Genomic DNA, 27,103 nt, shown 5'->3' on the forward strand with positions numbered 1-27,103 from the left:
TGGGGTGAGTATATTTATTTTCTCAAGTCATTTACAGTACAAAATAGACCTCCAGGTAACAAAATAGCCACAAATATATCAGAAACAACACTGCTATCAATATGTAAAGCAGCAAGCTGAGCAACACTGTGCAACATAGAGCCTTATGAAACTATGATAATCTTAATATTCATGAAATAAGCTCAGAAATAATGATAAATAACGTCCTGAATCCAACAACATTCACAGGTACTATTGCAGTCTATGGGAATCTAACTTCTATTGCGAATTTATCATTTTAAATAGACAACATTTGCAGTCCAGTCGCAAACAGTTTTCCTAGTGTATGTTCACATGCAGAAATATCATCGGTCAGGCATTGCTTATCACGCTTCTGTTTAATGACAAACATCTCAGAAATGGTTTCAGTTCATTTAGGAAATTTAATGGACAGAAAACCAAGAGTAATATTGGCTCTTTCCAGCAACTCAGGTCAAATGCAATCTAAACGCATGCAATGACTACGCCACCTTCGAACTCAGAGCTACTGAAAATGATTAGCAATGCTAGTAGGCCTTCTGAACCATAAATAAACTTTTACATAGCATTATATCATTTGGCTATCAAATATACGATGCTCTCCCAAAATAGAATTCACTTTCTACAAAGCTAGTACAAATGGATTTAAGAAAAAATCTCTCCAATAGTACTATATGTCACATCTATTTACAGGAAATACAAAGTAACATAAACAGCTTAAACCAACACACAGTATATTGTGCTTCTATATGTTTCGTAGCATGCTTTTTTTCAGTTCCAACAGAGATTCACAAAAAGTTTCACAAATGTAAACAATAATCAGAGTCCTTCCACATATATATTTTGAAAATGTATGCTTTGACAACTTAAATCTTTCTGAAAAATTTGCCGTCACAAACAACTGAGCGTTGCCCCTCATAAAACAAAGAAAATGGGGAATGTTGACAGTCAACTTTATCACAATGTACTTTTAACAAAACCCATACATCTTTGAGTCAACACACTTAGAAAAACAGAGTCGTTCAAACTCTGCTTGAGAGAATACAAGGCTTAATTTCTCCACGTGAAAATCGACATTGTATTGAAATGTAAGACATCATCATAATGTAGCTTTATTATTCCAGAATTTGCTCCAGAAGTTGCTGAGAGACATTTACTAAGTGCAGAACAAAACCAGAGAGATGCACATTTTAAGTGCAACAGTGCAGCTCTGGGAGTTAAGTGTTCAGATATTCCAAGTGAGCCGAGAGCTTGAAAGGATGAATCAGAAACACTACGCTGACCTTTTGCCCTCTTGGTTAACTGATAATTAAAGGGAGACGTGGGAGTCGTCTGATTTCAGAGTCACACAAGATAAAGCTGTAGCAGGCGGACAGACAGGGCTCGGAGCAAAGCGCACAACTCAGGAAAATTTTGAGGATGTGCTGTCTCTGCCCGTTGGGCCAAACATCAGCTTTCTACATGTAATCATACTGGCAGATGCTTTGTAAGCTACACCTCTAATAGCATATTGTTGGTGTATACAATGGACTTAACTGATGTTGGGAAGGGGAAAAAAATACAGTGGCAGGATAGTAGATATGGTAGATTGGTTAATTCATGAAGATTTTGTGATTTCCAATGTATTTTTTGTAGAGTTGCACATTTATTGCATCTATTTTTTATAATAAGTTATTAATATAGTCATGAACTCATTAACAGAAAATGCAAACTGCTCTTTCTGTTAATATTTAAGGGCATGTGTACATTTCAGGGTTTTCAGTGTATTAAATGTTTGGACTCCAGGTTTGTCGTTATCATCGGAGACAGCTGTGAAGAATATTCAAACAAACAAATAAATAAATAACTTAAATAAAATGAAAACCATTTGGTGCACATTAAAAATCAGAACCTTAATTTTATCACATTATTATGAGAAAAACAAAAGATATTCACAGACACGAGAAAAGACAGAATACTGGCATACATTAAGTGGCATGAAATCAGTCCCGTGTGGGCTCTCTGCAGGTCATCGTCATACTGATCTTCTCATCCCACATCAATTTAATGAGACTGAGAGCATCTTTCTCCGTCTGCCTGTGCATGTAGTACCGTCCCATTACAGATGAAATTTCTCAAACACGTTCTACTACAAAATCGTGTGCTCTATCAGGCCTTAGAGGATTCCAGTTTGGTCTATAAGACATGGCAGGAGAGAACGAGGAGGGCTGGTCTGAAGCAGACGTCTGTCCCTGTGTGGTTGTTGCCCATCCAGTCAACATCAGACGAGAGCTCTCAACAAGCTAGTCATCATTAGTAACACTGCCGCGGCCGCAGTGATAGTCAAAATGGAGTTCCAACCTACCTCACTCCCCTGAGGGAAGACAGGAAAAGGAGAGCATTAAGAGTCAGTAGAGACCATCCATCAGCTATTAATAAAGTATACTGAGCCTTTAAAGGAAAGGTTGAACAGCTTTCTTACAGAGAAGAGATTGTTACCACTCTCATGTCTGTATGTTTAATAAGAAGTGCTCGGTCCAGAAGTTAAAATACCCCCTATGCAGCATCTACTGTATCTCCTCTGGTTGTGGTGTTGATGAATACTCCAAGAAGTCTAATGTTTGGCTAACAGTTATGCTAGCTAGTTACAGCCATAGATTGTGCATAAGATGGAGGACACATTTCCACTGCCTTCCACTATCCAGAAATGAAGCCAAAATATCCAAGATACGAACACTGCCATCTCGGTTATTTTGAGCCAGAGTCTGCACACTAGTGATCAGGGGGATGGAGTCGTGATATCAAGGTCCCTGTGTAGGGGTCGGAGAGGAGAGTCAGAGAAGATCGTCTCTTATAGGCACGTAGTAAAGTCTGCATGTTCTCGCCGCTCGGGAGCAGATGCCTCTTCTCTAAATTCAAATTCAGGAGGAAATCATCTGGTGGACCGCCTCTGGAGTTTCTCTGGAGCTAACGGCCTTGGCAGGGTTCAAGGGCGACGCTGTATGCCTGACTGACTAACTGACGTAATCATCGACCGCACTGCAGGCTCTCTGTGCTTACTGTATATAGAAACACTGTTTTTAACTTTGACACGGATGCATCTCTTTTTAGGTTTACTTTCCTGAGTTGTTGGTTGGAGAAACTCTGCGGTTAAACCTGGAGCGGACTATTTTTGTTGGGTTTGTTTTTGCCTTGATTCAACTGGATTGAACTTAAATGGGTTTTGCTTGTGGGGGAGACTGAAACAGACTTTCTACATATAGGGATTGAACTCTGGACGCCGAGAATGTGGGGCACAAAAAAAGTCTTAAAATTACAATATTATCATTTATCGCCATATATCGTCCAACAAAAATTGTGACAGTTCTAGTTTCACCCTATTTTTATAGCATCAAATAAATGAAATATACAAACATTGTTATACGAATTATGAGAAGAACCTAACAACTACCTAAAAAGCCATCTTCTTACATCATGTACTTTGACTTTTTATTTTTGGCACTTGTCCCATCCACTACCATGGAGGAGGCATGATTATTGACCTAAACTGCATCCAGCCACCAGGTGGTGATAGAAAAGCTTCGGCTTCACTTTTGTTTAGCTTTCATGTTGTCCATCATTACACAGTCTGTGGTTACAGCTTACAACTCCCCTACAACCACAAAATATGGTTTAAGTTTCAATACAGATTAATTACTAAGCTTCACTGGAGTTGGCAGGTATGTGTTTGAATTTCAGACAGCTGGCTGCTTCCTCGCTGCCTTTCTGCAAAGCTAACCATTGCCAGGCTGTAGCTTTATCCAATACAAACATGGAAGCGGTATCAGTCTTCTCATTTAACTCTTGGCAAGAAAACAACAACACATAATTTCCATCATCTTGAACTATTACTGTAAATCACATAATCAGTTAGAATCAAGAAATATTTTTGACAAACTGCCCACCCATGTCCCATGTCCATTTCCCCTGAATACATCAGCATCTTTCAGTATCTTACGTCACTGAGATTTTCTCAACTGTATTTGGGATTTCAAGTTTTGACCCTCCCATGACAACCAAATAAATCCTGAGTAACAAAAACTCCAAATAACTAATATTAAAGGGTCAGTTCACCAAAATAACAAAATTTACCTCTTGCTACAAAACCATGCAGACAGTTTGGTTTTTATTATCCCAGGTTTGAAATTGTTTTCACCTCAACCACAATACAATGGCGATGAGTGGAATTTTGATTTGTGGCTCACACAGCGTTTAAACATTTTCAACATAAACATATTTTTTCCAAAACCTTGGTCCTGTTTATTCCACAGAATCCACTCTGGTGAAATAAAGCATGGTGTTATGTAAACAGTATCAACCGTTTCATCCATGCTTCAGTCACAGTCACGTCCTATTCCTGCAGGAGAAGCTATTCAAACCTGGTACTTGTCAATATCACCCTGTCAACATCGTTGACTTAAAATCAAATATGTTTATCAGAGGGAGCTCCTTATAAAAGCAGAGGCTTTTTAACAACGCACCATTTGCTGTGAATTGCAGTGGTGGGATATAGCAAAATAAATTTACTTAGTTACTTCACTGAAGTACATTTTTCATGTTTCTTTAAGAAGAATTGTGTAACATGTTCAAATAGTGTTTTTATTTTCATAAGTAATCAATTAAGAGAGCAGCAATATCACATGGTGAGGAAGCATCAAGAATGGATTCCGAAGAATGATGTGGTAGATAATTGCATTAGGGAATAGGATACACTTGCCAGTACTTTTACTTTCAATACTTGAAGTATATTCAAAAGCAAGTGCTTACTTACTTTTACTCGAGTAGAAAAGTTAATGTGGTACTTTTGTCCATTTATTTGTGTTTTACTTAAGTAATGTTTGACTACTTCCTCCACTCTGTTCCTTCTCTAATAGACAATTTCTGCTTAAAAACACAAATGAAAAGATAATTAGTTAGAATTGTCAGTAATTTTAAGAGGAATCAGAAACAAATTAATTTCCATTGCATTGGTGTTGGCATAATTTTCAAACCTGAGCAAATCCAACCAAAACAATTGTATTTGCATTGTTAAATACAACTAGAGCACATAATATGTAAATATCTTTTTGTAATTTGCATGAACTGATCCTTCATCTGTGTCAAAACCTTTTGTAGCATCACATGTCAGATAGAGATAAGCTCCTATCATACCTTACTCTCTGGGACGCCAGCTCCGACAACCAGCACCAGACCACAGCCACTATTACAATCATTCCTATGAAGGGGATGGAGAGAACAGGGTGCTCAGACGGATGGATGAATCTCTGAGGAGGGAATAAAAAACAAACACAAGGGCCATGGAGATGAAGGGAATGGATGAACGGATGGACTGAAATAGCCAAATAATAAACACAGATAAAAAGGACGTGACAGCAGCGCAGAAAGATCACCACTACAAAAATCACTAAAGCAAAGGTCTGACATGGTCTATGGCTTCGACATAAAGGCGAAGGGCAGTGATGGAGTGATGCACAATTTCTATTAAAAACAAGCATTACATAACCTTGTGGTGACATACACGCCAACTCAGTGTATGTGTGAGCAGGCCTGTGTGACATTTATTAGCTGAATGTGATGTTGTGGGGATGAGGACACTTAGTATGAATGCTGTGACAATAGCAGATATGGTGGTATGTTTGTCTCTCTATTCTCATTTTATTGTTAATTAAATATAGTTTTGATGTTGTGCAACATTTGCCATTAAACAGACTGAGAGGTCATGGACATTCAGAGAACAAGGACAGCGTCAGAGACAGGCACAGGTAGACAGTTTGACAAAACGCAGAGACATCTCATCATGGCTGTTGTAGACAAAACACGTTTTTTTTTTTACTTATGTGAAAAGGACCTTATTAGTATTCACACATGTACATCACTTTGCATGATGCATGACAGTTTTCCAAAAGAGCATTTCAAGTTTTTTTGTTTTTCAAGATTTTTACATTTTCTTTCCATTACAAGTTGTCACTCGAAGGAGCTATTTAAAAAAACAAGAAATGTAGGAAAATCTACTTGCTGAATATTAAATCGTTGTGAGGTTGCAGTTAAATACAGATTGTCCTGGGTTTGGTGCATTGAGGTGTCGCACTGCATTATATTAAGAGTGTGGTCAGAAACTTAGACCCAGACAACAAACAGAAAGAAAATATAAACTTTATTAAAATTACAGTGAATTTGTTACTTAAACTGTTGTTGTTCACCTGAGTTTCAGATATTTCCCATGAGCTCTTGAAAACAAAGTCCTTTTTAAAACTATTCATGCTTTCAAACAAATGCAGTAAGTGAAAATGTGAATAAAAGTAAAAGTGGGCATGCTGTTAATTGTTTGAAATACCTGTGTCAGACAAGTTTAATTTCGACTTTCATGCAGCAGCTAATTAAAATGATCAGAAACCAGTCTGAAGGTATTTGAACATCTAAAGATGAAAAGGTCCTTTGATTGTTTTCTTCTAATGAACAATATCTGAAGCCTACATGGACTTAAGCGGTAAAACTTGCTGAATGCCTTTTTGCAGATGTTGTGTTTTTGTCCAACAACAGTATTTAAGCATTGCCACAGAGAGGTTAGGACACACAAACAGTGGGGGCAGAGTTCCCCTTGTCCAAGGCACACAGTCAATAGTGATATGTTCTGACAGGCAGAGTCAGATCATATCAAAACATACATTGCTACAGCATGAGACACACATAGAAAGTGGGCTCAACACACATGGGAAACAGTAGGTGTGATGTGAGGTGTTTTATGTGTTAGTTGACAAAGTGGGTAAAAAAGACACATCTTTGTAAATTTTTACTCAGGAAGAAATGTGGGCTGGAAATTCACAGAAGTATCTGAGGAAGTGAAGTTAAATTTCAAAAATAAATGTATTGAGAGATGCTTAGGGATCTCCAGATCATGTGTGCCCCTCACCTGATCCCCCCCTGACAGCTTCTCCAGCTCTGCCTTGCAGCGCTGCAGCTCCTCCTCCAGCTCCGCTCTCTCCCTCTGACTGCTGTCATACAGTACCTGCAGCTCCTGCAGCTCCGTCTTCAGACCGTCACACTGGAGGAAACACAGAAAATCAGATTCACTGTATTTAATTCACTTTATAGGTCCTGTATTGTACAATTTGTGAGATTTCCATGTCTTTCTGATTGTAAATTAAGTCTAATTCTGAGAAAATATGAGAGCACTCAATCCACAGAGAAATGAATACAGTCCATATTCAGAATCTGTGCCTTGAATGAGCCATCAGGACTTCTGTAACTTTGTGATTTGTCATAACAGTCAACCCCCTCAGCTTTGCTCTCAGTCCGGCCCACCTGGACTCACCATCCAACCTTGTAGGATTTAGTTTCTCTGAGTGTTTGAATTAAATCTGCTATATTTTTATTCAGTCTCTACCAAGGTCTCTTATCAATGTTTTCTACTTTCAATGATCCTTGGGTTACATTTTTGTATGAGTTATATTGAACTCCTCACTACAGCATTAAACCTGAGCGCTTCAACAGTCAGCCCGACACACAGCACCAGATAATCCAGGGTTTTGCACCAGAACCAGGTGCAAACTACCAAAACTATCCACAACTACATAATTGAAATAAATGGTAATTCACTTTGTCTCAACACACATGAATATGGATTAAATTTAGGCTTATTGTTTCACATGTTCACAGGATCACATGTTTAGTCATTTTCTTTGCAGCCACATCAGTTATTTTTGGTTAAAATCTTGTTTATTGCTAAAGTTTTGACACTACATTGTATTCTGGATCAGGCACGCACATTTAGTTTGCACTGTTTTGACCTTGTTAGCTGCATTAATTCAGTTTCCTATGTCTTTGAGTTACCATGCCTGCTGCATCAGTTCTCCTTCCTGGTTTGGCCAAAGGAGGTGGCTGAGGGTGGAGCCTGCTTGAATACACAGTCCCAGTAAAATGGACAAGACCAAGTGCTGCAACAGGATGGGGGGGATGTGGTTTCTTTGTATGAAGTTTTATTTTGTTTTCTTCCTATTGTTTCTAAATGGTCTGATCAGCCAGGTTATATATCTCCCCTTTGGCTTGTTTGTGAGGACAGTTGATTGAGTTGATGTCAGCAGTATTCTTGAGTAGAGTTCTGCTTTGGTTGAACTCTTTTCTGGGCCCAGTTATTTACTTAATTTGTTTATTTTTCAATTGACAGCCAGTAACTTTTACCAAGCTACAGTGTTTGGATACAGTCCATTACCTGTGGTTTACTGGACTGTGTCATTCAGAAAACAATCAGAAGAGAAGCTCAGCGGCTCATAAACTCTCCTCTGATTGGCAGACTGATACTGAACGCCCTGCTCTTGCTTGAGAGTGAGCGTGACAGAAGAAATATAAAATTACATTAAGATATTTTTGTGCTTAAAAGAGTGTAAATATGGGATCTTTCATGGAACCAAAAAGTTTGTATTCATGTTTAATCCACATTTTTTTTATTAAATTGTCAAAGCGAGACCCTAACACATCATACCTCTTTCTGAACCTTTGAGGCCTTTTCCTCAGCCTGTCTCAGCTGGTCCCTCAGGGAGAAGATCTCCCCAACGCCTCCGTTCCAGCCGGTCGGTGTCACCGGCTTCCCATCAAATGAAATATTCTTCTGGATGGAGGCGTCGACCAGGCGACAGTTTCCAGACTGCGCCATGGTCATGTAGCTCTCTGTCATGACCTCGTCAGAGCCGGTTTCCATCTCCTTCCCCTCTGTGTCCTCCCCTGCGTCTTCCTCCTTCAGTGAGAGGTAGACGCTGGAGCTGTGAGGAGGACGATAAGAAGTAAAAACAATACAATCAAGTTTTAGTTTCAGCTGAATGGCTGATGATGTTGATAATCAAAGGTCAAGCTTGTTATATGTCATACAATATCAGAGAGCTAGTAAGTATTTTTTCCATTGTATTATCACATCAGGAATGTAGACCTTTCAATACAGTGTACACACAATCTGATAATGAATGTGGAAACTATATTTATTAGGCTTGATAGCATGACTGAAATTGTTTGGCCAGGTGTGTGTGTGTACTAGTTTTTGTGACCTATTTCGGACTTTTTCCAGCATAAGCATTTGTGTGTGTGTGTGTGTGTGTGTGTGTGTGTGTGTGTGTGTGTGTGTGTGTGTGTGTGTGAGGTTCAGGTATTACTCATGTTATAGGGACCTACATCTGTTTACACAGCTACATTATGGGGACTTGTCTTCCTTACGTGGGACAAAAACAATGTCCTCATGACGTAAATGATAAAAGTTTTAGGTGAAGACTTGTGGTTAGATTAAGTTTATGTTAAGGTTGGTATAAGGGTTACTGCTAAGGTTAGAGAAAGCCTCCAGGAAATCAAGGTTAGTCAATGTCTGAGGACAGATTTTGTCACCGCATCACATAAAACTTTTACAGGTGTGTAATTAAAGCTGAGCTCTATTAATGAACCATTGGTGCCAGCACTTCTGTCTGACTCCTCATATGACACAGCAAACCATTCAACAGGACATGAGGTGAACTTCTGTGACAGTTGGTGTTATTCCTGAGGTAATCCCCTCAAACTGATCCAGTAAGCACAAATAATGAGTGAGTGGTCATTGGCCTTTCACCACGTCCTCTGTCTCTGCAGCAGCTGCAGCCTCTCACTGAGACGTCTGTTGTCCTCCTTCAGGGTCTGACACTCCTCCCTCAGCATTCGGCACTCCTCCTTCAGCAGGTCCACGTCACCTGAGAGGAGGGTCAGAGATGAATATACTTTAAAAGGATGTCAGTCAGTACACCTCATCTTTTAATCTGACTGCTCAAGGTCTTCAAATCACTGCAGCAGGGATAGAATGACTCTCTTGCTGAGAGTTGGAGGAGAAACTTAACAACCCCTTTCTGTCAAATGAGAAGCTACAGCCAGTTAGCTTAGCATAAAGATTGGACACAGGGAGAAATAGCTAGCCTGACTCTCTCCATAAGTAACTAAATATTATTTATAAATATTATATCTTACATGTTTAATCTGTACAAAACTGCACAAAGGTCATAATTCAAAGTTGGACTATTTCCTAATCTTGATCAAGATCTGTTGACAGGTTACCAGCAGTAAGTGTGTCTCCCAAAAACTATTCCCCTAAAACTGATCTCAGCTCTGATTTACAGATTATTACACATATAAATATTTTTTCTGTGAACACACAATTTAATGAAATCAACAGAGGTCTGCCCCTCCCTTAGATGATGCTCAGCTGCAGAGCCCAGCGGTGACATCATGTGTTGGATGTGTGTCCCGCCCCCTACTGACATCATGTCCCTGTTATTCGTGTCCCTGGAAACTCATTGGCATATTGCATACCCAGCTCCTTATCCTAACCCAAACCATCACAACTAAATGCCTAACCTTAACCAAACTCTAACCCTAAAGCCAAGTCTTAAAACTCAATCAGACCTTTGAAATGTGAGGACTGGCCAAAATGTCTCCACTTTCCCCAAATATCCTCACTCCGTAGATACAAGTACACACATGAGTACATTCCTACCCTACAAACAGTGGACTTTCAGAATTTGCAAATCAAGTGTGGGCAGCTATTTCAAGTAATTTTGAGAAAAAAACAAAAAAGAAATGCTGAATTTTTGTTTGAGATCTTCTCTAACAATGTAACTGGTTTTGTAATGGGAGACACACGAACCTGACCTCCACAGCCTACACTGGAACTGTCTGAGACAAGAATGTATACAAATGTCTTCTCATAGGTAGATCATGTCAAAAATGTTTTTTGAACCATTAAAACATTTTGCTGTGAAAAAATATTCAGAAAAGTGTTGTAGTGTTGCACTATGTTAGCACTAGAGTGGCCAAAATGCTATCTATCTATCTATCTAGAAAAATCATCAAAGTATGGGATATATAACTATAGGGTCGACATTAGCAGCTTTTTATGTAGTAGACTTTAAGTAGTGTGCAAGTATTATATTATAGATACACAATCAATGATTGTGAACATAACATGTTGAAGTTCAAACCTCAAAGAGAACTACAACAAGTGCACAGAGAGAAGCTCCAAATGAAGGGGACTTGAGGTGGTGGTTTTGTTGCTCCTTATGTTGTCAGTGGTGCAGTGTCTGGTTTGAATCCTGAGTGTTGTTAGTGCCTGGAGCATCAAAACTAAGGGTGGAGGTGGCTTTGATCTCCCCTGATTTACACGCAGAGAGGAGTAGGGGGATACGTGCTGGAAAACCAGGAGTGACTAACGCTTTACTGCGACATTAGCAGAGAAGAATGTGTGTATGTATTAGGCACACAGCACAATTCAACTGTATGACGATAGTGGCCCTTAACTGTGTCTCTGCACTAACGTAAACCATGAGGTCCTCTGTTGGCGAGATAAGCAAGAAAACACACACTCATTGCCATAATGCATTTCCTTGCTCCTTACCCTAACCTTAACCATCAAAATAAAATGCCTTACCCTTAACTTTAACCTAATTCTAACCCTCAAACCCCCCTTTGAAAAAAGTTAGGACCAGCCAAAATGTCCCCATTCCATAAGGTATATGCTCAAAATGGTCCTCACAAAGATATAAGTACACACACACACACACACACACACACACACACACACCACTCCCCATGCAATCACTTTATAAATTATAACATTTATTACCTCCTGAAAATGATTAATGCTCTTGGCTGCAGGATGCTGACATGATTTGTTTTCATAATAGCAGCTATAAAGACTGATCATAGGCTGTTCCTGTTTGTAGTGAGCTGGACAAATTCCACAGTGTAAGCACAGACACCAGGTCCTTGTGTAGCTGTTAACACAAGGTGTGAGGCTGAGGTGTAAAACCAAGACTTATTGTATTTTAACGCTGTTGTGCTGCAAGTCAAATATTGTTGAAACCACTTCCACTCTGCCCTGCTTCTTTCACATCCATCCATGTCTTCCTTTTCTGTTAATACACGGATCTCCTCCCTCCATCCTCCTCATCCCTCACCCTCTCTCCTCTCGGCCTCCCTGCGCTGACTCTTCATGCTGATCTCGGCCCTCAGTGTGGTGATCTCCAGCTCGTACTCCTGCGTCTCCTCACTGAGGCGCTGAAGCTCAGCCCGCCGGCGACACAGCTCCTCCTGGAGAGAGGCAATGTCGTTCTCCCTCTCTCCCGCCGCCTCCTCTGCGGCCTGTTGCAGGAGGATCACCTCCTCCTGAGCCACGCGCAGCTCCTCATGGGCCTCGGCTAGCTCGCTCTCCTTCTCCTCCTCCAGGCTGTCCATCTCCTCCTGTACTGAACGCAGCTGGGCTGTAGAGGAGGAGAATGGTGGGTTTTCTTAATGGAGCGTGGGTGGGAATGCAGCATCAGTGTGTGTGTGTGTGTGGGCAGTGTTTGGAAGAGTTGCTGATGTAACTGATGGTAAGAAATTATTTTCTATGGTCAGATTCTGATTATTAGGTTAAGGAAAGAAAACACTTTCCTACTTTTCACAATAACAATAATAAGAGCCATAAACTAGAAGCAAGTGGTCGTAAAAACACATCCTTCCAAATCACTGAGCCCGATCATTGCAAGCTTTTATCATGTTTAATCGAATTAAATATACTGATGCAGCCCTTCTGTCTGTAACTTGTCAGACAAAAGAAAAACATACAAGATAGAACTGTTGTGCATATATACTGTTATATGCATATAACTCTTGACATAGACTCTAACTATTGACATACTTGACACATGTAATATGTAATATGTGATTTAGATTTCTGATTCCATTATGATTAGGTGTGGGGAAAAATATCAATACAGCAATATATCGTCATCCTCATGATGTGTTTTATTTATGTATGTTTATATACTGTATATAGTTTATAGCTTTGCCTGTTTATGGTTATTTTACATTGGAATGATGGCATATATAGGATTGTCTTGAAATATATAAATGATCACAGTATCGCTGATGATCACTGATGGCTTATCGTTATCACAGACCATGTATCGGGTATGTGAGTTACCCTGCGGTTGCTTCCCCTATCACTGATACAGTAAGAGGAATAGTTATTGATACTGTCTGGGTTCAGAAAGAACATGATTGCGAAGAGAAAACTTCTTGTTTTGTCACCTTGTAGATTCTGGATCTGGCGAGTGAAGGCTTCGGCCTGATGGGCACTGGCCAGACGCTCATCCTCCAACAGACCTGGAGGAGGGAAGAGGAGAGGAGAGGAGAGGACAGGAGAGAGGATGAGGAAGAGGAGAGGACATGGAAGAGGAAGAGGAGAGGCATTGGGGAGAGAGATAAGAGGAAAATGTCAGTTCATCAGGCCAATAGAAAGATGACAACTTGATAAGCTGTTCAACCTTGAAGCGTGACTGAACGACACAAGCAGTTTTTTGTGTCTGTTGAACATGATGTGAGCATTTGTATAAGATCTGTTAGTATATTAATTTATAAAAATCAGTTTAATTAGAAAATGTATTTTATACAGTCAGCAGGGCAAAATAAAGACGGCTATTTTTAGCTTTTGGTTTGTTGGTAATTTTGACTTTCATCAAATCATTGTTCAGGCAGATTCACTGGTGGTTTAAAACAGCTATAGTTTAGAACTCAAGGGTCACCTGAGCCCCCCTATTTATTGTAATTTATTTGTCTCGTTAACTATTTCTATTTATCTCTTGGGGTTTTAGTGTTATGACTCCATGCTATATGACGTCTAGGAGCTTGCCATCACACCCAGTGGATGAAGGCCTCTGACGTTGGTGATCCCCTGACTTTTCCACTTGTACCATCATCAGGTCAAAATGTTAATGAGTCCCACACTTTGTTTTATGTACCTGCAAATTCCCACCTGCCTTAGCCTCACTGTGTTTCTAATAAGCAAATAACAGTGAGCCAACACACTAAACTGAGATAATGAGGACAGTAAAACATTATGTATGCTAAACATCATCATGTCAGCATTTGTTCAATGTCAGCATTTAGCAGAAACCACTACAATGAAATGTGTTGGGGCTATTTAAAGGTAAAAAATAGAATAAGGTAAAAATGTTATGACAAGAACAAAGTCATTATTTTAGGCTACATGTCATTTTATATGGAGAATAACTGCAGGGTTTAGCTAAGAGGACCAAAACGCAGGCAGAGAAGCTGATGAATGTGAATTTAATGAGAACAAAACAAACACAGGCTTAAAGTGTCCGGTGGCAGGCAAACAACACAAGAGGTTAAAGACATAAATGAAACTAAACTGAAACACAAAAGAAGTGTTAACGTTAACCGACAAACTGTAAAAAAGTTAAAAACTTAGAAGGGCAAACAAAGAGAAATCCAAAACACAAATAACATAATACTTATCATTAAAGCCGAATTATGACTTGATTCTCAAAATATTATGGGTTTTTTTTCAAATTAAATTACAACTTTATTCTTGTAATATCATGACTTCCTTCTCAATAACGACCACATTCTTGAAGTTATTCTTCTTCAATGTGGCCCTATACACTCGTAAACCTCTGCCTCTCTGAAGGCTGTAGCCTTTAGTTTTAACCTTCTAAATAACATTCAAATCAATTCAAATCATTTTTCAGAGGGTTTTTCAAGAATACAGGAGATACTGTTTCTGGAAAGACTGGCTTTTGAATGTTATTTCAACGCTGCGAGTACATTGAACAAAATTCTGTTCAGCCACATTATATTGGTTTGGAGGCAGAAACCTAAAACCAAAAAAACAACCTCAGCATGACTCGACATCCAGAGGGAAGAGAGGGGAAATGTAGTTTGAAAAATACAGTTGTTGAAGTTCATTGTAATGTGCCTGGGCCCCTTTTTACCACCACCATCATGCTTCCACTTCTACGACATTTGGCCACAATGTCATTGCTTTATTCCTCTAAGACCTCATCTTCCGATGTTACCAGATGGTTCAGCGCTTCCAGTCTACAAATGATTATTAAAGGAAGAGTGCAGTGATATCCTTGATCTTTTCCTGCACCTCAGCTTATGTCATTCTTTTACCATGGTCGACCCCCGCCCCCCCTCTGACGCTCCACCTCCCCCCCAGCAGCTGCCAGACCCCTGAGCAGCTGACTGTTCCCACAGGAGTTTACCAACAGGGATTTCTCACTGTGGTCTAGGACACCCGGTCTGGAAGCTTCCCTCAGCTTGCACGCAGTTGTCTGAGGAATGTCTCCGCCGCTGCCTGACAAACAACTGAGCTCATGTCTTTTAGTAGGACACACACACACATACACACACATACACACACACACACACACACACACACACACACACACACACACACACACACACACACACACACACACACACACACACACACCGAGCTCACTTGCAGCCCAATACCTAAGGTCTTACTCACTGCCAGTGTCCCTGAACATTTAGCTCATAATTTCTAAGGTATGATGTGATGCTCCATTTAGCAGCTATGAGGAACAGAGTCTGTCAGTAACCGCATATAAACATTTTACGCTTGTATCAGGTTCAGCTCGTAATGAACAGGTGACGTCACGGATGGAAAGTTAAGCTGTTCAGGTGGAGGATGAGGATTTTCTTCTGTGTGAATAGGATTATGAAAATGTAAACAAACAGGGCGATGATTAGAAAACGTTTTTGTGGTTTGTTACATATTTGTCTCTTTTTTGAGGTTTTCTTTTTATATTTATTTAGTTATTTATTTAGATATTTAAATTAAAAAAATACCCAAAAACTTTTTTTGAATAGTAATGTACAGTGCAGGGGGAGGAAGAAACACCAATGGTCTGATTTTGAAGCCTCAAACTAAATACGATTAAAATCAGACAATACAAAATGCAGAAAATAATATGACTTCATATGAGAGTCAGCAGATTAATAATAACATGTAACAATAAAATCACAAAAAACACTAATAACTCATTGTAATCTGATGCGATGCCGCATCATCATCATCATCATCATCATCCATAAAAATGGAAATATTTATTTTACTGAACAGTCTTAATAGTAAAGGTTGAGATGTTGAGATGTCCCAAACAGGAATCTATAACCTTTACATTTTACAACCTACATTGATTCATAGAGAGGGACGTGTCCATATGGCAGAAGGACCATAAAATCATGTTTAGTCACATTTTTAAATCTTCACCCATTATCTACTCAGCACTATCCCGATGGTCGGGTGGGTGAAGTGTCTGAGTCCACAATTAAATTTTGGGGTTTCAGGGGTAAACAGTGTTGCAGCCAAATCCAATACAATTGAAGTAAATGGCGACCACTTCTTCAAACACAAAAACACTGGAAAAAAACCTGAAAATGCCTCCATACTGCCTCTGTGGTGTCATCCCAGTGTCCGTAAACCCAGACATTCAACTCGATACAGCGTCATTTACACCATGTTTTTCATGTTATCCTCCTCCTAGTTACTGCTGCAGTAGACAATGAGTAAATTTTCATTTTTGGGTGAACTATCCCTTTAAGAGAAATTGATATATTCCTAAATCTGGGTTTAACTCTCATATTTCGAACATTTTCACTCACCCCTTACATTGTTGAGGATTAGAGAATTTAAGACACATGGAAAAAGAGATAGTGTGGATCACTGCAGCAAACAGTAGCAGTGTCACGGTAACACATGCACTTCCAAGCCTTGGTGGAATTGTGCTGAAACTAAAATGAAAGTTATCTCATGTTGAAAATATTGAGTGTTACTCTTTTACCACAGTTGGTCAAAATGAGACACTGTGTAGCGTATTTACTCCTCTGCTGCCACACTGGTTTCTTTTACAAGTTGATGGTGTCTGCTCGCTTCTGAACTGCAAAAACAAGATGACTAACTGCACAGCAGATTGCAGATGTAAATTAAGGTTTTCTAGGCCACAGCTACAGGGATTTATTGATGTGGATGCATTTAAATGTTTTAAAAACGAATATTTAAGATAATTTCTGTTCGACTGATGTGTTTTCAGAGAGCTGTAGCTGATGAGGTCCATTCCCAAATGTTGTTAGTCTCGCCAAAAATCTGCATTTCACTAATCTTTATGACAGAGATGGTGCGAAAAACATGGAGAAAAACTACGAGAATAATATCCAGCTTAATAAATGGCAGAATGTCCCTGTATATACCATAACATTTGTTTTACGGTGTGGGTTATGAAGATGATGGATGATGCATTGGATTAGATCTTGATTCTTGATTGATTGATCAGACGACTGTTTGTTAATAATAGAACAAATATTAAGGTGTCTGACCTTGCAGCTCATTGAAGGTCTCCTGGTGTTTGTTGGACGTCTCCCTGGCGTCATCCAGCTCCAGCAGCAGCTGCAGCACTTGGGCCCTCAGCTCCTCCAGCTCCTCTTCCTCCGTCAGCGGCTCCTGCTCTTTCCTGCCGTTGTCCTCGCCCTCCTCCTCCTCATCCCTCTGCTTCTTCTCCTCCCCCTCCTCCTCCCGGTCCCTCTCCTGGTCCATCTCCTCCTTCTCGTTGTTCTCCTCCAGGACGCCTCTCTCCTTGGCTGTTATCTCGTTGTCCATGGTGGGGCTGATCTCTGCTTTTAGATCGCAGGGGTCATCTGAGGGAAAGAGGGCACAGCGTAGATTAGCAAAGGGGATGTCCTATAGGGAAGAGAGGGAGACAGAGGGGGAGATTTACAAGTGATAAAAACTCCTTTGTCATCACCTAAATTCAGCCAGGGCTCAAACTCAGCATAGATTATTTTCTTGAATCAACAGCACCATCTTGTGATAAGAGTTCATTGTGCACCATTCTCCATTCAACTCATGTGCCCTATAATAACATGATAATTTAAACATGTAGAATAACAACACCTTCACAAGATCAGAGCTGAGTTTATGTCAGAAAAAAAACAAGAAAATCTTTGGGGAACTTGGGGAAGCAAAGATTATAATAATGCAGAACACTGTCTAGTGTGTCAGGGGTCATATACCATTTAGATGTCAAGAGGAAATCTTACGATGAAATACATGCTCATGAGAGATGATTCTGAATCTTCACACACGCATCCCTTTGTTTTACACCCCTACATCTGCACAGTGGATTTAAACGTTTAAACCAGTAGGTGGAGCGAGTTAGCCGACCCAATGCAGAGAGAGAGGGAGTAGGCCAGTATGCTGAAGCAATCACTATGACTCACCGCTCAGCAATGCACCTCAAAGTCCACAATAACACATGCTACCACTCATAGTAAGAGAGATGGGACGTCTTTCTCATATTACACTGTGTCACATCGCGATGATTTAGGTTTTTGTTGCTGTTTTGTGGAGGTTTTCCTGCCTTGTTGTTGACAGCCTGCATGGCCCGCACTGGGAGCCGTTGTTTTTAATGTGGGCCTGTAAAGCTTAATGGGACAGTGTAGGATATGATGTAGGGCCAAACAAATAAACTTGATTTGACATTACAACAGCTGCCGCAAATGCAGAACGCGGAGCAGGTCAGAAAACACAAAGGGAAGGCATCATTTACAGCGCAAGAACACGACGGAAAATTCCCCTTCGACGTCTTTTCACATTAGTCACAAGAGATTTGCTGTGAGGCGGGAAAAGGCCACAGCTAAATGGAGATGAAATGTTGTTGTGTAAAGTGTTGGGTGGTTTTTTTTTTCCTTTTAGATGTAAAACATCAGTTGTGAGGCATTTTCAGTCTCATGCAGTTAATCTCTGTTTTCATTACACACACACTAGCCTGCTGTCATTAATCTTTTATTTCTCAGTAACTTAAACTTTAATTGATATGAAGCAGGGCGGCGCGGTGGTGCAGTGTGAAGCACTGTGGCGTCGCTGCAAGAAGTGTCTGGAATCCATGTTCAGCCTGGGTCTTTTATGTGTGGAGTTTTCATGTACTCCTGGAGTTAGGCTAAAGGTTAAAAATTCTAAAAATGAATGTGAGTGGTTTGTCTCTGTATCGCTGTTTTCAGACAAGCGTTGAACAGATAATCTCCTGACATTCTCCAGAGGGGCTGTAAGTGAGAACGTGTCCCAGTAAGAGCCTCTCGACTCTCTTCTGCTGGCCCCCTAGTAAAAACTCTGGATAATGTCCATGTGAGAAAAGAGCAGATCCTCTGCAGGTTTCACCACAAGCCAGTGGGCGTATTGATGAAACAAACAAAAAGAATACAAATATCTCAGGATGAAAAAGCTGCACCATACACTTAGACAACGCAGAAAAAGGTGTCAAGAGAGCTTTTGGTGATAGAACCGATGCCAGGTATGTGATGTAAACAAAGTCACGTGATCTCCACAGGGGAATTGATACATTTTGAATGCATCTGACCGAAGAATCTCCTGCTATATTGCTCAAACATCAAAGGCAACGTCCAGAGACAGTCCAGACCCAATTTTGCGGAGCTGTTCCTGAGTTCATGTCTGAAAACGGCTTTGTGTGGACCCTGCGACCTGAAGATCCATCCACGGTGTGTACCCCCATCTCTCGCCCAATGTCAGCTGGGATTAGCTCCAGCTCCCCCCTGTGACCCTCAAGAGGATAAGCAGTATAGATAATGGATGGCTGGATGATATGAAGCATCACAAATCCATTATTCAAGCGGCCTCTCAAAGTCGCTGGTTGTCATCAGAGAGCAGTGTGAGTATGAGAGAGGGGAGTGGCGTCAGCTGAGAGAAAGGAAGGAATAGAGAGGAAAAAAGGTGCAGCAGGGGACAGAGCCGAGCGTTAACTAAAGATCTGCCTAATTAAGAGTGATGCTCACCAGTGTAATCTCAGCTCAGGGGAGGCCTCCATCTCTTGAGGTAATTATTCCTCTGCCTTGTTGTTCCCCTCACGATACATGTAACCATTTCCATTACAACCAAGCACATTTTCATCCTATTTAAATATGACAGCAGCGATCTGTGGCCTTATTTAGTCCTGTTAATTTAAACATCACTGACCCTGAGGGCCGTGCAAAGAGGTTTCATGAGCACGGGGCTATTTTGTCATTAAACTTTGATAGGGAGTAATGAGTTAGTCATAAAGAGAAAGAGAGGGAGCTGGGGCCGTGTGGCAGCGAGAGTGAGAGAGTGAGAGAGTGAGAGAGCAGGAGCTGCTTGTATATATAGCCTGCGGCAGCTAAAGGCCATCAAGAGACAAAAGACTTCCCAGTGAATATCACTCACATCTAAATCCTTCAGGGATGTCGAGTTCAGGGTGTAATAACTCGGAAAGATTTGGCTCGAGTGATTTGGGCTGTACTTTATTCTCTGGGTGTGGAGATCCAGTATCCACAGTGTCCTCCGACGGACTCTAACTACAGCTCATCATGAGCAAACTGATATACTGTTACATCAAGTTACAGTGAAAACTAACCAGTACTGTGCAGTTTTTTACACACTTTCTTTACAGTAACGGCCTTCAACCTCCTTCCTTCATCCCGTCATCCTCCCTACCTTCATCCCTTCATCCTCCTTCCCTCATCCCTTCATCCTCCTTCCCTCATTCCTGATTCATCCTGCCTACCTTCATCCCTTCATCTTCCTTCCCTCACCCCGTCATCTTCCTTCCCTCATCCCATCATCCTCCCTACCTTCATCCCTTCATCCTCCTTCCCTCATCCCTTCATCCTCCTTCCCTCATTCCTGATTCATCCTCCTTCCCTCATCCCTTTATCCTCCCTACCTTCATCCCTTCATCCTCCTTCCCTCACACCGTCATCCTTCCTACCTTCATCCCGTCATCCTCCTTCCCTCATCCCGTCATCCTCCCTACCTTCATCCCTTCATCCTCCTTCCCTCATCCCTTCATCCTCCTTCCCTCATTCCTGATTCATCCTCCTTCCCTCATCCCTTTATCCTCCCTACCTTCATCCCTTCATCCTCCTTCCCTCACACCTTCATCCTTCCTACCTTCATACCTTCATCCTCCTTCCCTAATCTCTTCATCCTCCTTCCCTCATCCCTTCTACCTCTTCCCTCACCCCTTCATCTTCCTTCCCTCATCCCTATACTCTCATCCCTTCATCCCCCTTCCCTCATCTCTATACTCATCTCTATATCCACCTTCCTTCACACCTCCATCTTCCTTCCCTCATCCTTATCCACATTCCTTCATCCTCCTTCATTTCTCCTCAACATCCAAAACATGCATTTCCATTCGAACCTTTAAAACACATATTGGGGGGGGGGGGGGGGGGCGTGTTCCCTTCAAGCAAAGTGTTAATCAACTTTACACAAACCCCTCACTGAACCTCTCCCAGTCTTCCCATAACTCTGCCTTTCCCGACAGCTTGTTGATCATCCCACTCCTTCAAGACGCTCTATCACCTAACCTCGTGCGTGAACGTCAGTACACATAGTGCAAAAGAGTTGTCTGCCATGACAGCTGTGATCACTGTGCTGTATACTTGGCACAGTGCTGGTTGTTCAGTCACGCTGGGATTGCATTAGACATGGACGCTGCATGAATACATGAGCAGGGACGGGCAGGAGAGTGATCTCAGGAGCAGTGTTACAGCTCCGGGGAGAGGACGGCTTTATCTGGCCACAGCACATTCCTTCTTAATCACATTGCAGCAAAACACATTGAGTATGTCAGAGTAAAAATTGTGCCACTGTGGGAAAGAGACAGCAAGTCGGCCGAGGGTTCTCTGTCAGCATCGAAGAAAAGCTGTCTGAGATTATGTGTACAACATTAATGTGATAGCGGAAGCCCTTAGTTTTTTCTGATTCAGTGTTCAGGGATTGAGTGAGGAGTGTAATGAAATTTGCACTTTGCGAAAATTGAGGAGCCGACGGTGACGGTTTTAGCAAACAGATGCATGCTGGGAGAGGATGGATAATGGATGTGGAACACAGAGTTGTTTTGTAACCTGCAGCACCACAGGAAATCCTTCTTTTGAAACAATCAGTGTGATTCAGCAGTTTGAGAAACACAGCAGAGTGTGCAGCAAAAAACGAAACTACAGCGCAGCAAGGGCAGCGATATACTGAAAAACACATGCATAAGGAGTCATATGAGTCATATTAACTCTTGATTTCTCGATTCATCAACTGCCAAATGATTTCAAAGTGTGATACAAAGCACAGAGAAAATCTCTACACTCTTCTCTCCCTGTATCTGCTCTCGGCTCGTGATGTATCAGGACATGAGAGTTTGTTTACGCTGCGCTGACATAAGAAATGACTAAACACAAGGGAAGTGAGAGAAGTGATGATGAACCCAGGTGGGTGTGTGTGTGTGTGTGTGTGTGTGTGTGTGCGTGTGTGTGTGCGTGTGTGTGCATGTGCAGCATTTTTGTGTGGATAAATTGTTGTAAAAATTGCATGTGAAAACGTTGTGTACTTGGGAGCCTATATGTCGTCCATGTTTGAACTCCATGTTTTCTGAATGCACTTTACTGTATATATATGCCATGGATCTCTGTGGCTGTGTGGGAGACCATGCATAATGCACACCGCCCCCTCCCACCCCAGCTTTGAAGCCAGCCCGGCACTGATGTTGAAGCTTTTCCCTGCACTGCATGGCACACTTCCTCTCTAGCACGTTACAGAGCAGGAAGAGGAGGAGGGGGTCGTAAAAAGACAGAAAGCTAGAGAGAGAGCAAAAGAGGGAAGGAGGGTAAGACAATAACCGAGATGCAGGGAGGGAGAAGGAGTTCTGATGTGGCCCGAGGGCAACTCGAGCTGCTCCCTTCCTCATGAAACTAAGAGGAGGCAGGTGAAGACAAACCAGCTCATCTCCATGGTGACCTCTGCACACCAACAACCCAGGGCTTCAGCATATGGAAACTCACCCTGGTAATAAAGCTGTGTTTTTGTCCACAGTTTTGCTTACCATGGAAACCATGTCTGCTTTTCCCCACAGAGAAGTAATCTTATCAGGCGCCGCTTGATGAAGCCCACACGGTGACATCAAGCGGCGCCTGATAAGATTTGGCGACTTCCAAACTGCACCAGACGAGATGAGTGAACCTCAGAGTTGAAGGTTGCATGATGTCAATGTCAGTTTGTCTCCCTGAACTGTAGCCTATACTCCCCCAGCCTGAACACACTCCAGGGAAGGTGAGGAACAAAAGCAGGAGGAGACGAGGAGAAAGGAAACAGGAACCACATGCACCCAGCACTCGGGCTGACTTAATGAGCTGCTCTGTTATTTAAATGGGAATCCATGGTTCCACTTTCAAAGGGAAATAAGAGAAAGTAGGTTAGCGGAATAGAAAGACATCACAGAATGTGTTTTAATTTGGCCTCATTAGATGAGAATGCAGAAAGCCTGTGTCAGTGTGTACATGTTGTACATGACTGTTTCAGGGAATATGTTTTTATAGGTGTGTGTGTGCCTGTGTGTGTGTGTGTGTGTCTGTGTGTGTGTTTGTTTTTGAGTATTTTTGGGTATGGTTTTTGTGTGTGTGTGTGTGTGTGTGTGTGTGTGTGTGTGTGTGTGTGTGTGTGTGTGTGTGTGCATGTGCATGTGCATGTGCATGTGCTGATGAATAGTGACCATGAACAAACTGTCTAAAAACAGGTGATCCGGTTATAATCGATTTGATCACAAATCAGTGCCTCCGACCAGACAGCAATCTCCCTGAAAGGTTTCACATCACTTATATCACAAAGGGACGAGAGGATCCCGCAGCTCCCCATGCACGTAGCGGCCTTATCCAAAAGATATAGACCCCGGGAGAGAGAGGGCACTTGAATTATAGCTTTATATCTCTGAAATGGGAGAAAACAGAATAAGCTGCAGGAGGGAGCCACATGAGTTTCTCTATTCACCTGGAAGATTTTTTTTTCTTCCCATTATGCAACAAAGGGAGAATAATAGAACAGGTGGTACATTCAGTGACCTGCAGAGTGATTTGAAAGCCTTTTTTAAAATGAAGCACGATATTGTCTGGTGGTGTTGGTGGTGTTGGTGGTGTTTGTGGTGTTGGTGATGGTGGTGGTGGTGGGGGGGTCCTCAGGGCTGAGGGTGAAGGAACAGCCTTAATGTGCGAGAGCTTGTAGGACTTGTTTCCGTTGAGCCCCACATTAAAGACGGATGTGAGAAACTCACACTGTTGTTTTTCTCAGGTTTTTCTGCAGCTGCCACATGTACAAAGTCTGTCTGAGGCGGCAGTTTTGCTATTTATTACTTTGCAGAGAGCAGAGAGAAATCCTGTTGTTGCACCCGTGGGGAGTATGAGTGCTGATGTGGATTTCACAGCGTGAGGGCACAACGCTGGAGAGTGGAGGAAAAGGAGGAGAGGACATGGAGAGAAACGTTGTGTGGGCTGAGGTGCTGCCAGGTGCAAAGGTTTGTGAGTGTGTATGCACATGTGCATATGTGTGTGTGTGTGTGTGTTGGAGGGTGTGTGGGCGCTGGAGAGAGCAGAGGATTGCGACTAAGAGAGGGGGAAGAGATACAGAGTGGTGGAGGAGAGTGAAGGATGGAGAGAGACTCATGCTAGTGGGAGTAACAATATGGTGGCCGACAGATACGCAGACAACCTGCAGCAGTCACATTAGCCTGTGATGGTGTTTTATTGATCAGTGGATGTGTGTGTTTGTGTGAGAGCATCTGTATTCCCTGTTGGTAGATGAGACAAGTGGTTTCAAAAGTGTGGGGAATGGGGAAGAGGAATCTATTCCCAGCAGCACAGGAAATAAAAGCCTGCTCTTCAGAATAAAGTAACCTTTTTCCAAGAACTCAGACTGATGTGTGGCTAAAACTGACATCAGCCAGGACAGAATAAATGCACTTTAATCCATTTATACCCCCAAGTGCATGAAATTCCTGCTGTCACTCAGTCTACTTTTCATTTGCTGTATGTCTCTCCCTATTACGGTCAATCAGTCAGGATTCGTGCCACATTAAGTCAGACTCTTGCCATCGCTCGATGCTAAATTTCTGAATTCAAAAGCAACGCCTCAGGCTGTGATGAAAGAAAAAAGGTCCCCAGAGTTGAAGATAACAGGAACTAGCTTGTTGGAGAGGAAGAAAGCCTCATGAGACACAGCATCCCTGTTATGAAGGTCGAAACACAGGCTTTGCCATAATACAAAATTATTCCGTGAACACTTAGAGTTAAGTGGTTTAAAACGTCTGCAGCTAATTTTACAGAGCGTAGAGGCTTTAGGAAATAATCTGATAACGTTATTCATTGAAAGTTCAGCTTTAGGACAGTACGACACAGGAAAAGGAAGCCACATTCTGGAAATACTGGCTGCTGGTCAAAGGGCCGTTGACCTGCGGTTCACTCTGAGCCGCTCCACACCATAAACATCCTCCTCCAGTGTCCCACACTGAGTTGTTCAAGTCTGCATAAACAACATACAAAAAAACACACTCTTCAGCTCGTTGAGGCACAAAAAAAAACATTCCACACATTCTTCCCCCAAACTCACACAATGTTGAGCACTGATCCTTTATGAGGCATAAAATACGAAGATGTGCTGTGCCAGATGTGGTGTTCAGTGGTATGAAGTTACCAGCTCGACTTGACTGCAGCTCAGCACGATCATGCAAAGTGAGCGAGAACTCACTTGTGAGCTGAAAATAATCTGGGCATGAAAGATTCAAAAGCTGAGCCGAAATAACACAGAAGGCTGCACGGCTCCACGTTGCATCAATCCTCTAATGAGCCTCAGAATATCACACAACACAGACAACAATAGTCTGGACCACATTATCTCCTCATGCTGCCAGACATTCATTACCTGGCAGCGTGCAGCTCCCGTCAAACGTCCACAGATGCCACAGCTTTTATCCTCTCATGCAGTCAGTCAGTCTGTCAGCTCCTAAATGAGACAGGCTTCCACAATGATCTCCCACTCCTCTTCCTCATCGCACACAAACATCCCCTCTTTTTCTACCTTTTGGGGCTGATCGTATCTCATCTGTATAGTGCAGGGCTAAAAATAGCAGCATCCAAGTGCACAGCATTGCAGATACAACACACACATGCACACACACACACTAACACACCGCCAGCATGAACAGACCTGTAGAGTCCACAGCCTCCTCGATGAGTGGAGGTAAACGCAGTCCATCCATGGTCCCCTTGTAGCTGCGTTGAGGAGAGGGAGAGAGAGACGGAGAAAGAGAGTGGGCGAGAGAGAGAGGGTCAGAGGCTCTGCACGCCCACCTCAGCTGCAGGGAGAGAGAGAGAGGGAGGGAGAGAGAGAGTACTGAGCACAGTACACACACACACACAGGCTGCCGTACCTCGGGAGAATTATTAGGGAGGGTCCGGGGAGCTGAAGGCTGAGCTCTGGAGCGTGGGAGAGAGATGCCGAGATGGAAGAAGAGGGGAGGAGCAGAGTGGAGGGAGAGATGCTGTTTTCCAGGCGGAGAGCTCCGTTTCAACCTCTCTCGACCACCCTCTCTCTCTCAAACACACACGCACACACTATCTCTCCCTGCTTGGCTGAGACTCTGTTTACTATTTTTGAAGTCCTCCTTTCAACTTCCTCACCCCCTCCCCCTTCCACAAAAAAGTCAATTTGTGTTTATAGGATAAAGAATTAATACTTAAACCAAAAAGATAATATAAACTCTTTTATAATAAGATTCAGAACTTGTCTCTGCTAGAGGTTGTTTTCAAAAACCTAATAATATGTGGAAATATGTCATTTTGTAACACAACTGTCTTGTGCAGTTCTTAAAGTGGAGCGTGTGGACATAACATGGTGAGTGCACCGAGATACAGCAACAAACTGATTTTCAAAAGAAGCTCAGAAGATCACGCAAGATCAAAACATTTGCAAATATTTGCTGTGTGCAAGATTCATCTGAACTTTCCTCAACATACAAACACACATACACATACACACACACATACACACACACACACACTTGTGCACATTCAGCCTCAGCCCTCAGGCCAAATGGGTTTTACCTATAATGAGAACCAAGCAGTGTTGCAGTGGAGGCTGACAGATAATGCCGTAGATTACTGATCATTTCCCCTTCATTGTTCATTTCCTCCCCCTCGCCTCTCCAACTCGCATTCTTTCTCTGTTTACTACGAACGAACAGAGGCTCTTATGCTATCACACACTCTTCACACACACACACACAAACACACTTTGTGTGTAAGTGCACAAGAGGCCAGAAATGTGAGGTGGGTCGTGAAACACAGAGAGAGGAAAGGAGTGCCAGGCTTTACCGTATAGGAGGATATTCCTATCACAGCAGTGTCA

At 42.0% G+C, this 27,103-nt stretch overlaps 1 protein-coding gene across 5 annotated transcripts; it reads right to left on the bottom strand.

The window, feature by feature from the left end:
* On the bottom strand, positions 1-26,223 carry LOC117763337 (coiled-coil domain-containing protein 136-like). 5 transcript variants are annotated; one of them, XR_004614142.1, is made up of 9 exons: positions 25,904-26,122; positions 17,227-17,587; positions 13,108-13,182; positions 11,994-12,296; positions 9,620-9,737; positions 8,516-8,792; positions 6,947-7,078; positions 5,188-5,251; positions 1-2,371 (listed from the first exon to the last, which is right to left on the bottom strand). XR_004614142.1 is itself a non-coding variant. In XM_034588370.1 (9 exons), exons 1-9 carry the CDS (start codon positions 25,949-25,951, stop codon positions 2,359-2,361), a joined length of 1,440 nt encoding a protein of 479 aa, XP_034444261.1. In that variant the 5' UTR covers positions 25,952-26,223; the 3' UTR covers positions 1-2,358. The 5 variants fall into 5 exon arrangements, 4 of the variants coding, with proteins under 4 accessions (XP_034444261.1, XP_034444263.1, XP_034444264.1 ...); XM_034588370.1 differs by having other exon boundaries at positions 5,188-5,300; positions 25,904-26,223; XM_034588372.1 differs by having other exon boundaries at positions 5,188-5,300; positions 17,227-17,544.
* Between the last annotated feature and the right edge of the window lie 880 nt (positions 26,224-27,103).

The sequence above is a fragment of the Hippoglossus hippoglossus genome, chromosome 6, assembly GCF_009819705.1.
Source record: "Hippoglossus hippoglossus isolate fHipHip1 chromosome 6, fHipHip1.pri, whole genome shotgun sequence".
Lineage (NCBI taxonomy): Eukaryota > Metazoa > Chordata > Actinopteri > Pleuronectiformes > Pleuronectidae > Hippoglossus > Hippoglossus hippoglossus.

Bases quoted from the DNA above. Each gene is read 5' to 3' on its own strand.
- LOC117763337 (XM_034588370.1), bottom strand. From the start codon at position 25,951: ATGGACTGCGTTTACCTCCACTCATCGAGGAGGCTGTGGACTCTACAG. The intron at 9,738-11,993 runs GTGAGGGATGAG...CCCTCCTCTCAG, and splicing joins GGAGGCCGAGAGGAGAGAGG to GTGACGTGGACCTGCTGAAG. The intron at 5,301-6,946 runs GTGAGGGGCACA...TTCCCTCCTCAG, and splicing joins AGCTGTCAGGGGGGGATCAG to AGATTCATCCATCCGTCTGA.